Here is a 16,292-nt window from a genome sequence, read left to right as displayed (position 1 = left end):
ACCTGTATGCTGCCGTGGTGCAGAGGTACAGCGGTCGACCTCTGATCAGAAGATCACATGTTTGGTTCATGCCTGAACCACTGATTGCTTGAGAGTGAATGTGTGTGACTGTGAATCGCTTTGAACAAGTATTTTCTTCTGGGTGGTGTTCATTTAGGTCTGTGTTTAGAAAGTTTTTTTAACAATAAAAAATACACACATAAAAAATCTTTAGATGTCTTGTCTAACCACGTGTTCATGATGTTTCAATACGGCTCACGTTAACTCCATTATCATCTGAAAAGTGAAATAGGAAAAAAATGACGAAAATATCGCTGCTAAATAATGTTTTGTCTTAAAAATATGACTTTCAGTTTCTCATGTAATCTTGAAGATGATCCCTGTTCCTGTTGGAGTGAGTGGTTGCATTTCCATAGAGACACTTTGCATCAGCAGCTCCATGCTCCAGTGCTCTGGGAGACTTTATAGTCCTGAGAGTTGAAGACTGGATGACTGACAGCTGTCCTTCATCACAGCAGAAGACACACAAATCCTCCTCCTCCTCCTCCTCCTCCTCATCATCAGCAAACATGAGTGTGATCTGCGTCCTCATCTGGACTCTCCTCTGCTGCTGCTTCACAGGTAAAGTCCAGAGAATCCAACTCCTCTCCTCTATGAACATCCGTCCCTCTGAAATGAAGGCCACAAAAGCATGAAGCTGCTTTCTGTTTCTTTCTCTGTATCCTCAGAGTCCAGAGGACAGGTCACAGTGACTCAGCCTGGAGCAGTGAGCTCCAATGTGGGAGGATCTGTCTCCATCTCATGTAGAACCAGTCAGAATGTTTATATCAACAACTGTTTAGCCTGGTATCAACAGAAAGATGGAGAAACTCCTAAACTACTAATTCAATATGCTACCACTCGAGCATCAGGGATTCCAACTCGTTTTACAGGCAGTGGATCAAACTCTGATTTCACTTATCATGTCATCAACAGTCAGTGGACGTTCACACAGTGAAAAACAGTCGTACAAAAACCTCCCTCATTCAGGCTGAACAGAAACTGAACTGACTGCTGCAGCTGGAAGATGCTGCAGACACTGATACAGTTCACTGAACATCCATTCTAACAAACACAAGAATCGCTTAAAAAATAAATAAATACATAAATAAATAAATAAATAAATAAATAAATAAATAAATAAATAAACAAATAAATAAATAAATAAATAAATAAATGAATGAATGAATAAATGAATGAATGAATAAATTCAAAGCTCATTATAAATGAAAACAAGACTTTTTTTTTTCTCCACAGAAATTAATATTAAACCAATCACCCCTTTGGCCTTCCCCTTCATTAACACATGAACCCCATGACCCCATAATAAATATAAACATTAAAACATAACTGTAACTATGAAAGAAACTTCTGGCTCTCCTGTGAGGAAACAGTATCTAAAGAATCTAGTAGTCAGCTCAGCCACAGGAACATCTCCACAGCCTCCACCGAAATCAAGAAATCAGCTATATTGTCTTGCTCCCATTTTTCTTCAGTAGGCAATGAAAAAAAATGTAAGCCAATATATATATATATATATATATATATATATATATATATATACGAACAAATGCATGCACATTCATACCTGCTTTTCTTAATATGATATAACTTACTTTCCAATTCTATTGTTTTTTTTCTTCAATCCATCAAAAATATCCAAATACCAATTAGTCAAGAAAAAAAAATTAAAGTGCCCTACCACAGAAATTCTACATTTTAAGGTTTTAAATGCATTTTACGGTTCATTCCTCACTATAAAGAACCCCAAAACGGTATTTTGATCTGTTCATGTATTTAAGACTAATCCTCTAAAAACCTACTTTGTCTGCAGCAGCCCCTCCCATACCCACAAAAACAAGCGGGTGGAAACGTGCTGATGTAAGCACAATTCCAACAGCTCCCTCCACGAAGACTCTGCTCTGACAGCTCCGCCCCCAGACTAACAATAACACTCAATTTCTCGACTGAATTCTCTACAGTTATCAGCAAAAAAAGCTTCAATTTTAGATGCAAAATACCGTATATCCTCCAGCTGTGTCCTGTCTTCAATAAATTCAAGTTCAATCAGGCGTTCATTACTTTAGACACAGGGCTCTGGAATCACTTAGACACTAATCAGTTTAGAGGATCTTAAATATACAGATGTCAAATAAAAACCTGACATTCACTGTTAATAACCTTACTGCCATTTTTGCTCCATCAGTTTTTCATTTATATATTGTTTCACTTTAACTAAAAAAAATTAAATCAAAGTAGATCTATAATCCCCAAATCATGTTTGAAACAAGTGTTGAGTAAATATGTTTGCAAAGTTTATTCATAGATAAAATGACATAAAAATTAGAGAAAAATTTGCTAGTTTTCCTCAAACTTTATCTCAAGTGATTAAACTGTAACTTTCATTTTTTTGTGGAAAATCATCTTTTCACTATTGCATCTTCCAGAATCTTGAAGTTTTATCAGTTCATGAACGTGTCTGTAGGTCATATGGATCCATGTGAACAAATTTGTGTTAGATCATTCAAATCGAAAGTTTTACTGAAGTTTATGTTCAAAAGGGTTCATGCAGAAACTCTGTTTTAAGTAATCCATCCATCCATCCATCTTCTTAGCTTCTTGTCCCCTAATCCAGCTACTGATGGGTGAAGGCAGGATCCACCCTGGACAGGTCAGCAGTCTGTTGCCTCAATCACACACTCATACAGACTCACACACACTCATAGCCCAGTTAAAACAAGCATGTCGACACGTCAGGCTCAAAGCCAGTCTGCTAAACCAGTTCTTCTCCCTTCCACATCAGCTCAGCCCCAGTCTCGCCTCACCCCTGGACACGAACACCTCCCTACAATAAACTGAAACTTAAATCTCTCTGCCTGTGTCTCTGCCGCATTGATCCTCCAGTCTCGCTCTTCACCGCTACAATGTTTAAATCTTGTAAATGTTTTACTGTATGATTATCCCTTATGCTCTCTTATGGGCTCCAGATGACCCTACCCTGATATTGATGTGTAATCCTTCCTATGACAAAGGTGGATAAAGGTGGAAAGGATTTTATGTCTTCCATGGACACCAGTCGAGATAAAACATCATTGAGAGTCTTCAGGGTTCTGTCTTGTGTGTTCCAGATGATTTATGAACCCATAAACTATTTATTTTCTTTAAACTGTCAGAAAATGTCTCAAGTGCAGCAATAAATAGAAAAAATGACTTCAGTGATGATGATGAAGATGATCCATGTTCCTGTTGGAGTGAGTGGTTGCATTTCCATAGAGACACTTTGCATCAGCAGCTCCATGCTCCAGTGCTCTGGGAGACTTTATAGTCCTGAGAGTTGAAGACTGGATGACTGACAGCTGTCCTTCATCACAGCAGAAGACACACAAATCCTCCTCCTCCTCATCATCATCATCATCATCATCAAACATGAGTGTGATCTGCGTCCTCATCTGGACTCTCCTCTGCTGCTGCTTCACAGGTAAAGTCCAGAGAATCCAACTCCTCTCCTCTATGAACATCCGTCCCTCTGAAATGAAGGCCACAAAAGCATGAAGCTGCTTTCTGTTTCTGTCTCTGTATCCTCAGAGTCCAGAGGTCAGGTCACAGTGACTCAGCCTGGAGCAGTGAGCTCCACTGTGGGAGGATCTGTCTCCATCTCATGTACAACCAGTCAGAATGTTCATAACAATGACTTCTTATCCTGGTACCAACAGAAAGATGGAGAAACTCCTAAACTGCTAGTTTACCGAGCCAACACTCGAGAATCAGAGACTCCAACTCGTTTTACAGGCAGTGGATCAAACTCTGATTTCACTCTGACCATCAGTGGAGTTCAGGCTGAAGATGCAGCAGTTTATTACTGTCAGAGTCTTCACTCCATCAACAGTCAGGATGTGTTCACACAGTGAAAAAGAGTCGTACAAAAACCTCCCTCATTCAGACTGAACAGAAACTGAACTGACTGCTGCAGCTGGAAGATGCTGCAGACACTGATACAGTTCACTGAACATCCATTCTAACAAACACAAGAATCGCATCAAACTTAAAAAAAAAGATCAAAGCTCATTATAAATTAAAACAAGACTTTTTTTGATGAACATGATGAAAAAAAGTATTTTTTTTCTATTTCTAACACTTTTCTTATATATTTTTTTTACTTTTCTTCCAGTAACATTTATAAGATGACTTGTTTATCCACAAAATTAAAGCGTCTCATTCATGTTTCTGCATTAAGAGCTGCAAAGAATTCTTAATCAAAAATGGTTATTCTGTGTTTTTAAGCTTTACTTTCTTACCTCTGTTATTAATTCATATGCTGATAATCACATTAGATGAATATTAAATAAACACCAAAATGAAACTAGAATCTGTTGTAACCATTCATTAAATTGAAGTTTTGTTCATTCACTAAAAGCTCATTTGAAGATGCTAACAGAGAAATTGACAACAAGGTTCAGTGTTACCATGAAATTCTTTAACAGAAACACAAAAAGTTGTTCTGATTCACAAGTTCAGACGGAAATTATTAATCAGAGAAGTTATAAGAACGATGAGGAAGTTACAGATGTTTACAACAATTAATATCTTCCAATTCTTTCTTTGACGTGTTTACACAAATACATTCTCAATTTACAGGTTTTATGACTGAATTACATTATAATGTTTAATAGCAGCAGGAACTAAAAGTTAAAGAATTCATTTAGCAGAGTAATACAAAATATGCATGTACAATTTTTTTTTTAAATAAAAGAAGTAAATTACATTAAATATTATTTAACAAATGTCTTAAAAATAAAAGGGACCAAAATCTCCATTTTGGAATGAATGAAAAATACTTACAGTCAACTTCCAGTCTGGTTCCTCCACCAAACGTGTACCACAGTGATACAAACTGGTTGAAGCGTCGTACAAAAACCTCTGACTGTACAGAGACACGTTCTCTGACTCTGAAACAAACAAACTCAACTGATGGAAGATTGTTTAGAAATAAGTCATTTTCTTTTAAGTACTATTTCATTTTTTTTAGTAAATCAGTTATAATCATGATTTAAACACATTTTGATCTCGATTCTGGTTTAGAAACTGTGTAAATAATTAACCAAAGTATTATGTGAGCACCACCATCTAATCTCTAAATTACCTCTTTGAAAATAAAAAGAAAAAGAAAAGAAAAACATTTACTTTAATTTAACAAAATGCAAAATGTAAAGATTACAGAGTTACATTCTTGTATAAAGAAAAGAATGCCTGAATACTCTAAAATAATCTTAAATCCAGTAAACTGCTGTGTTAACACTGATTAAGTAGAAGCAACTTTTGAGTTCATTCTCTCTGTGCATTTACATTCATCCATCCATCCATCTTCTTAACCGCTTCTTCCCTTTCGGGGTCGCGGGGGTGCCGGAGCCTATCCCGGCTACTGATGGGCGAAGGCGGGGTACACCCTGGACAGGTCGCCAGTCTGTCGCAGGGCGCATTTACATTCAGATCTTTATAATGTCTTAATATTTGTAGTGACTGCATCAAAAATCCAAAGTCGCTGAGAGACTGACGCTGGGCCCGGTTATTATACGACGCGCTGAACAAATGGACTTGAATTGGGTCATGCTTTGAGCCTTTTATTAATGACAAAAAGTAACTGAAACAACTTAGGATGACTGGCTTATTGTAAGCAAAAGTAAAAGGCAAAAAGATGGGCAAAAAGCGACAAAAGGCGACAACTAAAGCGCTCAACAAAAAATGTGGCAACCCAGCTCTCTCTCTCCCCTCTAACTTACAGGTGCAAAATCAACAGGTGAATTATAATAACAAAAAAATGTCTCCGCCAACAAACATGTGATCCACCAGGTGATTATCTGCTCAATATGGCAGCAAACAGTACCATAATAAAATAAAACAATATTCATTCACCTTAATATATAAACAATAGTTTATGCATGTGTACGATGATGTTGTTGTTCACCTTTCAGCTTATCCCAATAGGAGTCGCCACAGTGAAATAGCCCAATTTTTTAACAATAAAAAATACACACATATAAAATCTTTAGATGTCCTCTCTAAGCACTTGTTGATGATGTTTCAATAAGGCTCACAGTGAATCCATTATCATCTGAGAAAAGAAATAGGAAATAAATGGCAAAAATATCACTGCTAAATAATGTTTTGTCTTAAAAATATGACTTTCAGTTTCTCAAAAAATCTTGAAGATGATCCATGATCCTGTTGGAGTGAGTGGTTGCATTTCCATAGAGACACTTTGCATTAGCAGCTCCATGCTCCAGTGCTCTGGGAGACTTTATAGTCCTGAGAGTTGAAGACTGGATGACTGACAGCTGTCCTTCATCACAGCAGAAGACACACAAATCCTCCTCCTCCTCATCATCATCATCATCATCAAACATGAGTGTGATCTGCGTCCTCATCTGGACTCTCCTCTGCTGCTGCTTCACAGGTAAAGTCCAGAGAATCCAACTCCTCTCCTCTATGAACATCCGTCCCTCTGAAATGAAGGCCACAAAAGCATGAAGCTGCTTTCTGTTTCTGTCTCTGTATCCTCAGAGTCCAGAGGACAGGTCACAGTGACTCAGCCTGGAGCAGTGAGCTCCAATGTGGGAGGATCTGTCTCCATCTCATGCAGAACCAGTCAGAATGTTTATAACAACAACTATTTAGCCTGGTATCAACAGAAAGATGGAGAAAAGCCTAAACTACTAATTCGCTATGCTGCCACTCGAGAATCAGGGATTCCAACTCGTTTTACAGGAAGTGGATCAAACTCTGATTTCACTCTGACCATCAGTGGAGTTCAGGCTGAAGATGCAGCAGTTTATTACTGTCAGAGTTATCACGAGATCAACAGTCAGTATGTGTTCACACAGTGAAAAACAGTCGTACAAAAACCTCCCTCATTCAGGCTGAACAGAAACTGAACTGACTGCTGCAGCTGGAAGATGCTGCAGACACTGATACAGTTCACTGAACATCCCTTCCATTAAAGTCACAAACACTGACAATAGACACCTAAAATTAAGAGATATGATGACTTACTCCCATTTTTCTAGCTATTTGTTAGCATTTTTTTCTGGACTTTAAAGTAAGCAACTTTACAAAACACAAATATGTTTTATAAAATAAATGAAGCAATTTTACTAAGAAAAATAATAGAACTGCATACATAAAATTGTGATGATATAATTTATTTTCTCAAAAAAATTGTGAATATACCATTATTTCATCATGACAGAAAAAGCATGCTTTTTAAAAAAAAGAAAATGTGTCATTAAATTAAATTTGCAGCTCAAAAGACACATCAAAACACTATTTGGTTTTAAATATAAAATTCTGCTGCTAGAACAGTGAGATTTAAAGGTCTCCTTCTTATGTTTTTTATTGTATTTTGTTGTTTATGACAGAGTCACCATAATTAAAAGTAAATTTACAAAGATAAACATATGATAAAAAGATAACATTTTTTCAAAAGATAAAGGTATATTGAAATTATTTTGATATGACTTGAATGAAAGACTTAAAATAAATAAAGAACAAGCTATTTGGTAACAAAATTATCTAAATAAAATCTTGAAATAAAATTGTCCTCAAATATGAGAGACATGGAGCTTGTTGTGAGAAGTTTCTGTTCTTATGACATTTATCATAATTAACCACAGTGAAGAAAAACAACAGAGTCCACAAGAAAAGATGACAAGTGTTTATTTCAGCCTTTAAAAATGCAACAATGAAAAGGACGATTTTGCCAATTGAATAAAAAATTGAAAGAAGCAATTAAAGAGAACAGTTATGTGAATGTTTCAGTTCAGGACTGGGAGCACTGGTCTCTCCTGAGAGTCTCTGAGACTGCAGTCTGGGATCCTCTCTTGGCCTCACAGGTCACCTTCTCCCACTGGTCTGCAGAGAGCCTCAGGGTGCTGCTCCAGCTGTAGAGGCCGTCCTTCTGCAGCACCCCGGGGCTCCTGCTCTCCTCCCAGTTGCTGCTGCTGCTGCCGACCACCTTCCAGGACAGAGTCCAGTCTGAGGGGAAGCCCTTGTTGGCCACACACATGAGTGTGGCCTTCCCCTGCTGCAGCTCCTTGGTGGAGGGGAGGAGCACGGTCAGGGAGGGCGGGGCATCATCTAGGAGACACCAAATTCTGTCAGGTGTTTTTCTGCTCCATCAGTCATTGATTCACACATTGTTTCACTTCCTTGAAGAAATCTCTCATGCAGATCAGCAACAAGAGAAACTTCAGTTTACACTGAAAAATGTCCAACTGGGTTAGAAAAAGAGCAGATGAATCTTCATGGAGAAAACAAGTTTGGACTGAAGGTCTTTAAAAAGATTCATCAGACATTAAAGAAATGAACAAAATATGACAAAAACAAAACACTCATGTTGGATTTCTGTGAAATGGAGCTAATTCCAATCAGAAAACCAATAGATATTTTTAGGGAAAATAAATCAAATATCAGTTCTAAAGACATGACTGATTACAATATTTAGAGTTACTCACTATGACCTCAATTACCCTTTAACACAGAGCAATACTCTTGAAGGATACATAATCAACTGAATTTGTAAACTATTGAAAAAAAACAACTTTTTCACATTAAAATTTAGTTTAATGTAAACAATTCTGCAGACAATCTTTCAAATCATTAACTTTCTTCTAAACTCCATTCTGGTTCTTCCACCTAAAGTTCACCAGTGAAACAAACTGATGAGTTCTACTAGAATCTCTGAATGTACAGAGAAACACTCTCCAACTGTTTAAGATAAATTAACCAAATTTATTGAAAAACAAACATAGAAATATATATGTTTTATTTTATAACAAGGAAAGACAATTTTATGTTACAGTTTTACATAGATTAAACATGTTTATAAAAACATTATTTTACCAAAAATAATAGAATCTTATTTTTTTTTATTATAATAATAAACTCAGTAAAATTAAAGAAGGAAATATGACACAAATTAAGAAAAATAAATAAAAAAAGACTTACTTCCAAACTCCAGTCTGGTTCCTCCACCAAAAGTCCACCACAGTGATACAAACTGGTTGAAGCGTCGTACAAAAACCTCTGACTGTACAGAGACACGCTCTCTGACTCTGAAACAAACAAACTCAAATGATGTCTGGAGTTCTGAAAATAAAACATCTTAATCTATAAATTAAAGTGCATCTTTGTAATTAAATGGTAATTTATCTGTGAATTATTTTATGAAAATTGTCTTTTTAAAATTGTTGTAATTGTTGCTCAGTTGAAGGTGTTTCTGTTCTGTGTTTGGGATCGTTCATTGAATCCTTGGAATGTTTTGGATTTGTTCTTCATCTTTATGCTCCTGAGTGGATCTCAAATGGCTATTCGTATCAACTATGTGAATTAATGTACTTTTTCATGATATTTTAATCATTTTGCGAGGATCTGTATCACATCTTTAGGGTGAAATATAAGGACATACATAATACAAGAATAGTTGTTTTCTCTAAGCTCCTTTCTAGTCATGAAGATTTGTGAACATATGTAGTGTACTGAATATGTTAATGTAATGTGATATTCTTCACGAAAGGAAGAAAATAAACAGAAAAACAAAACTGTACTGAAAAATATCAACTGGTTTTTATTAGTAAAGTGTAAATAGACTCTGAGAATGTTTTAGTTCATCTAGTAAAGGAGTGTTTAAGGAGGATCTCTGTGTGTTTGTAAAGATCTTCAAACAAAAAAACCCCAAAACTAATGCAAAATGAGATGTCCTCATTTCAAAATAAGCTGCTTTTATATTCATTTTTAAAAATAAAACTCAAAGTGATCCATTCTAATCCAAAGAAAATGTAAAAAATAAAATAAAGTCTCAAAAACTCCATAATAAAGCATTCTTGGTTTTAACATATTACTTTCAGTTTTTTTTTTTTTTTTTTTCTTTTTTAATCATGATGTTTAGGATGATCCATGTTCCTGTTGGAGTGAGTGGTTGCATTTCCATAGAGACACTTTGCATCAGCAGCTCCATGCTCCAGTGCTCTGGGAGACTTTATAGTCCTGAGAGTTGAAGACTGGATGACTGACAGCTGTCCTTCATCACAGCAGAAGACACACAAATCCTCCTCCTCCTCATCATCATCATCATCATCAAACATGAGTGTGATCTGCGTCCTCATCTGGACTCTCCTCTGCTGCTGCTTCACAGGTAAAGTCCAGAGAATCCAACTCCTCTCCTCTATGAACATCCGTCCCTCTGAAATGAAGGCCACAAAAGCATGAAGCTGCTTTCTGTTTCTGTCTCTGTATCCTCAGAGTCCAGAGGACAGGTCACAGTGACTCAGCCTGGAGCAGTGAGCTCCAATGTGGGAGGATCTGTCTCCATCTCATGCAGAACCAGTCAGAATGTTTATAACAACAACTATTTAGCCTGGTATCAACAGAAAGATGGAGAAAAGCCTAAACTACTAATTTACTATGCTACCACTCGAGAATCAGGGATTCCAACTCGTTTTACAGGCAGTGGATCAAACTCTGATTTCACTCTGACCATCAGTGGAGTTCAGGCTGAAGATTCAGCAGTTTATTACTGTCAGAGTGTTCACAACATCAACAGTCAGTATGTGTTCACACAGTGAAAAACAGTCGTACAAAAACCTCCCTCATTCAGGCTGAACAGAAACTGAACTGACTGCTGCAGCTGGAAGATGCTGCAGACACTGATACAGTTCACTGAACATCCATTCTAACAAACACAAGAATCACGTCAAGGTTACATTAAAAAAAAGCTCCTCAAGCTTTGAGCAGCTTAAAGTTCATTTCAATTTAAATCAAGACTTCTCCCACATAAATAAAAAAATAAACCAATCACCCCCTGTAAGAGCCATTTTGACATATTTCTGTTTGTTTTGTTAACTTAATTTCTATGAATAATAACTTATTTCTTGTGGCATAAGTTTAAGTTAAGTTTAAGTTTTATTAATTTATATAGCGCCTTCAAATGACCATTGGCGAAACAAGGTGTTGTACATTAAAAGTTCAAAGAACAATAAAAACAACAGTTAAGATATTAAAAAACATTTACAGTTAAAAGTAGACTTTAAAAATAAAAAGTTTAAATAAGTTACATAAAAGTATAAAAACACCAGATAAAAATGAAGATAAAAGAGAACAATTGAACAGACCAGCAGAACAGAGTCTCATGCCATATCAAACGCCTGGTGGTAAAAATTGGTTTTAAGAAGTGTTTTAAAAATGGGCAGTGAGGATGCTTGCCTACTGCTCAGCGGTAAAGCGTTCCACAGCTTCGGTGCACAGATGGAAAACGCTCGTTCCCCCCTGAGCTTCCTCTTAGACCTCGGTACCTCCAGGAGAAGCTGATCAGCTGACCTGATGAGGCTCCGGGTCGGGGTGTAGGGACAGAGAAGCTCAGAGGGGTACGGCGGTGCACAGTTGTTCAAAAATTTAAAAACAAATAAAAGAATCTTAAAATGAATTCTGAAATTCACAGGCAACCAGTGAAGGGTAGCCAGGATGGGGGTGATGTGGTCCCTCTTACGCGCTCCAACCAGAATCCAAGCTGCAGCGTTCTGGACCAGCTGGAGACGTGAGAGGGACGACTGGCTAACTCTAAAATAAAGAGAGTTACAGTAATCCAGCCAGGATGTGATAAAAGCATGGATTACTGTCTCAAAATTACGTTTAGATAAAAATGGTTTAATCTCCAGCAGCTGCCTCAGATAAAAGAAAATGGATTTTACCACTGAGCTGACTTGACCATCAAGTTTAAAATCACTATTCATCTTAAAACCCAGATTTGACCCGGACTGTCTGAGATGAGGAGTCAAAGGACCCAGCTCCACTCAGGAGGGGTCACAGAAGCTGCTAGGACCAAACACCATCACTTCTGTTTTCTTGTCATTAAAATGTAAAAAGCTGAGGGCCATCCAGTCTTTAATGTCTTGGAGACAAGACAGTAATGGTGTAACGGAGCCTCCTTTCTTTATTGGTAGATAAATCTGACTGTCATCAGCATAACAGTGAAAGGAGACTCCGTGTTTTCTCAGGATGGCACCCAGAGGAAGGAGGTACAAGGAGAATAAAAGTGGTCCTAGAATAGAGCCCTGTGGAACCCCAAACAGCAGTGGAGCAGTTGAGGAGTAGGATCCCGACATGCTCACACAGACAGTCCTGTCAGATAAATATGATGAAAGCCAGTCGAGTGTGGTACCACAGATTCCAGTCAAACCTTTCAACCTGGACAATGAGATATTGTGGTCCACAGTGGACCAAAAGCTGCGAACAAGTCCAGCAGAAGAAGGACAGCAAAGTTTCCATCATCAGTTGCCCGGAAGATGTCATTAAAAACCCTCAGCAGCGCAGATTCTGTGCTGTGAAGGGTTTTAAAGCCGGATTGAAACCTTTCCAGTACATGGTTTTCATTCAGGAAAGATTACAACTGTGGGTCCACCATTTTCTCTTGAATTTTTGAGAGAAAGAGTAACCTAGAGATGGGCCTGAAGTTGGCTAAAACAGAGTTGTCAAGGTTTGGTCTTTTGATCAGAGGTTTAACAACAGCATGTTTGAAACCTGTAGGTACCACACCTGTTTAAAGACTGCTGTTAATAATAATGAGATTTGGCTGCCCTATGCTGGTGAAAATGTGTTTAAAAAAGTGAGGGGGGGAAAGCATCCAGTGGAGAGCCTGATGGTTTCATGTGATTGACAATGTCTTCTAGAAAAGACAGAGTCACAGGCTCAAACGACTGGAGCACAGCTCGAGGAGGGATAAAATCAGATGGATCAAAGCCAGGTGCTAAAAAAACAGATCTGATATTAGCAACCTTCTGAATAAAAAGTTTCCAGAACGTTCAAACAGGAGGAGTGAAACAAGAGCAGAGTTCCTCTGCAGACGAACCAAAGGGCACAGATAGGAGGTCAAAGGTAGCAGTGAAAGGGGCAGCAGTGAAAGAGTTAAAAACTCTACAGCGCCGAACAGGCGCGTCATTTAAAAGGAAATCAAGACAAACCAGCATCAAACAGAACTGACACATGATCAGAAAAAACACTATCAAAAAGGTCCATATTAGAGACATATAATTTATTTAGTTAGTAGAATTTGACATGGAGGTGTGTCTGATATAACGTCACATGACTGGCGGACAAAATTTTAGATGTCCCAGGTGCTGTAATCAAAAATATGAACATGTAAACATGACTCTATGAAAGATACGTTACGGCTCTGCTGTGGGAAAAACAGTATCTATGGAATCAAGAAACAGGAACACCTCCACAGCCTCCACAGTTTATTTTTTTACATTGATGTGGTTCAGGACGAAAAAAGTCATTTTTTTCCCTCCAAAAATGTAAACGTGTAATTTAAAGAAACCCTGGAGGTGTTGAAGAACACATTGTGTTTTCTTTTGTTATCAAGTTACAGCATTTTCTATGATCACGTAGTGAATACGTGTTTGATGTACTAAACAAACGTTGATATGAAATTCATTGTTGGATGAAAATGGTATTGAAGGCTAAAAAATACATATTTTAACATGCAAGGACAAAGGAAGCCTTCTGCTCAAAACATTTTTTAACATCTATATAATTTTATGAAATGTTTAGATGTGAAAAAATTTAAAAAATAAATAAACAAGAAATGTTTTATAATTTTTTTTTATTCCAACTTAAAGTGACCCAGAAAATTGACAGCTAATAAAATTTAAACTTTTTTGGATTCAGTTTTTGTCTCAGTCTGTGGTTAAAAGAATTGTGAAGGATTCAGACAGCAAAAGTATTTTTATTTTTAGATCATTTTTACATGTAAAACTTTTTAAAGTTAAGAAAATCAGACAGAAATTGAAAAAGAGAAAGTTAAAAAGATTAGTATAGAAACATATTTGTATTCAGATTGTACAATTAATACAAAATGAGATGTCCTTATTTCAAAATAAGCTGCTTTTATATCAATTTTTTAAAATAAAACTCAAAGTGATCCATTCTAATCCAAAGAAAATGTAAAAAATAAAATAAAGACTCAAAAGTTCCACAATAAAGCATTGTTGGTTTTAACATATTACTTTCAGTTTTTTTTTGTTTTTTTATCATGATGTTTAGGATGATCCATGTTCCTGTTGGAGTGAGTGGTTGCATTTCCATAGAGACACTTTGCATCAGCAGCTCCATGCTCCAGTGCTCTGGGAGACTTTATAGTCCTGAGAGTTGAAGACTGGATGACTGACAGCTGTCCTTCATCACAGCAGAAGACACACAAATCCTCCTCCTCCTCCTCATCATCATCATCATCATCAAACATGAGTGTGATCTGCGTCCTCATCTGGACTCTCCTCTGCTGCTGCTTCACAGGTAAAGTCCAGAGAATCAAACTCCTCTCCTCTATGAACATCCGTCCCTCTGAAATGAAGGCCACAAAAGCATGAAGCTGCTTTCTGTTTCTGTCTCTGTATCCTCAGAGTCCAGAGGACAGGTCACAGTGACTCAGCCTGGAGCAGTGAGCTCCAATGTGGGAGGATGGCTTCTCACAACCTGGACAATGAGATATTGTGGTCCACAGTGGACCAAAAGCTGCGGACAAGTCCAGCAGAAGAAGGACGGCAAAGTTTCCATCATCAGTTGCCCGGAAGATGTCATTAAAAACCCTCAGCAGCGCAGATTCTGTGCTGTGAAGGGTTTTAAAGCCGGATTGAAACCTTTCCAGTATACATGGTTTTCATTCAGGAAAGATTACAACTGTGGGTCCACCATTTTCTCTTGAATTTTTGAGAGAAAGGTTAACCTAGAGATGGGCCTGAAGTTGGCTAAAACATAGTTGTCAAGGTTTGGTCTTTGATCAGAGGTTTAACAACAGCATGCTTGATATCTGTAGGTACCACACCTGTTGACAGACTGCTGTTAATAATACTGAGAATCTGCTGCCCTATGCTGGTGAAAATTTGTTTAAAAAAGTGAGGGGGGGAAGCATCCAGAGGAGAGCCTGATGGTTTCATATGATTGACAATGTCTTCTAGAAAAGACAGAGTCACAGGCTCAAACGACTAGAGCACAGCTTGAAGAGGGATAAAATCAGATGGATCAAAGCCGGGTGCTAAAAAAACAGATCTGATATTAGCAACCTTCTGAATAAAATGTTTCCAGAACGTTCAAACAGGAGGAGTGAAACAAGAGCAGAGTTCCTCTGCAGACAAACCAGAGGGCACAGAGAAGGTAGCAGTGAAATGGGTGGCAGTGAAAGAGTTAAAAACTCTACAGCGCCGAACAGGCGCGCCAGATTTAAAAGGAAATCAAGACAAACCAGCATCAAACAGAACAGACAGATGATCAGAAAAAAACACTATCAAAAAGGTCCATATTAGAGACATATAATTTATTTAGTTAGTAGAATTTGACATGGAGGTGTGTCTGATATAACGTCACATGACTGGCAGACAAAATTTTAGATGTCCCAGGTGCTGTAATCAAAAATATGAACATAAAAACATGACTGTAACTATGAAAGATACGTTACGGCTCTGCTGTGGGAAAAACAGTATCTATGGAATCAAGAAACAGGAACACCTCCACAGCCTCCACAGTTTATTTTTTTACATTGATGTGGTTCAGGACGAAAAAAGTCATTTTTTCCCTCCAAAAATGTAAACGTGTAATTTAAAGAAACCCTGGAGGTGTTGAAGAGCACGTTGTGTTTTCTTTTGTTATCAAGTTACAGCATTTTCCATGATCACATAGTCATAGTGAAGTGTTGGATGTACTAAACAAACGTTGATATGAAATTCATTGTTGGATGAAAATGTTATTGAAGGCTAAAAAATACATTTTTTAACATGCAAGGACAGTGGAAGCCATCTGCTCAAAAGATTTTTTAACATCTATATAATTTTATGAAATGTTAAGATGTGAAAAAATTTTAAAAATAAATAAACAAGAAATGTTTTATACTTTTTTTTTAATTCCAACTTAAATTGACCCAGAAAATTGACAGCTAATAAGATTTAAACTTTTTTGGATTCAGTTTTTGTCTCAGTCTGTGGTTAAAAGAATTGTGAAGGATTCAGACAGCAAAATTATTTTTATTTTTAGATCAATTTTACATGTTAAACTTTTACAAATTAAAAAATTCAAACAGAGTTTGAAAAAGAGAAAGTTAAAAAGATTTTATATTCATTTTTTAAAATAAAACTCAAAGTGATCCATTCTAATCCAAAGAAAATGTACAAAATAAAATAAAGACTCAATAGCTCCATAATAAAGCATTCTTGGTT

General features: G+C 37.0%; 1 long non-coding RNA gene and 4 gene segments (V, D, J or C); 3 read left to right on the top strand and 2 right to left on the bottom strand.

Moving 5' to 3' along the window:
* Nucleotides 1–441, bottom strand: part of LOC112162428 — a 2,901-nt gene extending 2,460 nt beyond the window's left edge. The window contains 2 exon segments of the C gene segment in view: nt 260–276; nt 423–441. Of these exon segments, the coding sequence occupies nt 260–276; nt 423–441 (36 nt within the window).
* Nucleotides 442–570: 129 nt separating this feature from the next.
* LOC118599344 lies at nt 571–1,124 on the top strand. The gene is made up of 2 exons (XR_004948648.1): nt 571–621; nt 729–1,124. It is a non-coding gene; the product is annotated as an uncharacterized LOC118599344 (long non-coding RNA).
* Nucleotides 1,125–4,896: 3,772 nt separating this feature from the next.
* On the top strand, nt 4,897–7,011 carry LOC112162427. The segment is given in 2 exon segments: nt 4,897–6,490; nt 6,598–7,011. Coding segments are annotated over 2 exon segments (453 nt in total).
* Nucleotides 7,012–7,733: 722 nt separating this feature from the next.
* LOC112162426 lies at nt 7,734–8,168 on the bottom strand (the record flags this gene model as incomplete). The annotated part of the segment is given in 1 exon segment: nt 7,734–8,168. A coding segment is annotated over 1 exon segment (246 nt).
* A 2,001-nt stretch (nt 8,169–10,169) lies between these two features.
* On the top strand, nt 10,170–11,008 carry LOC112162425. The segment is given in 2 exon segments: nt 10,170–10,225; nt 10,333–11,008. Coding segments are annotated over 2 exon segments (375 nt in total).
* The last annotated feature ends 5,284 nt before the right edge of the window (nt 11,009–16,292 follow it).

Source organism: Oryzias melastigma, linkage group LG11 (assembly GCF_002922805.2).
Source record: "Oryzias melastigma strain HK-1 linkage group LG11, ASM292280v2, whole genome shotgun sequence".
In the NCBI taxonomy this organism is placed as follows: domain Eukaryota; kingdom Metazoa; phylum Chordata; class Actinopteri; order Beloniformes; family Adrianichthyidae; genus Oryzias; species Oryzias melastigma.
This window is presented reverse-complemented; position numbering and strand designations above follow the sequence as displayed.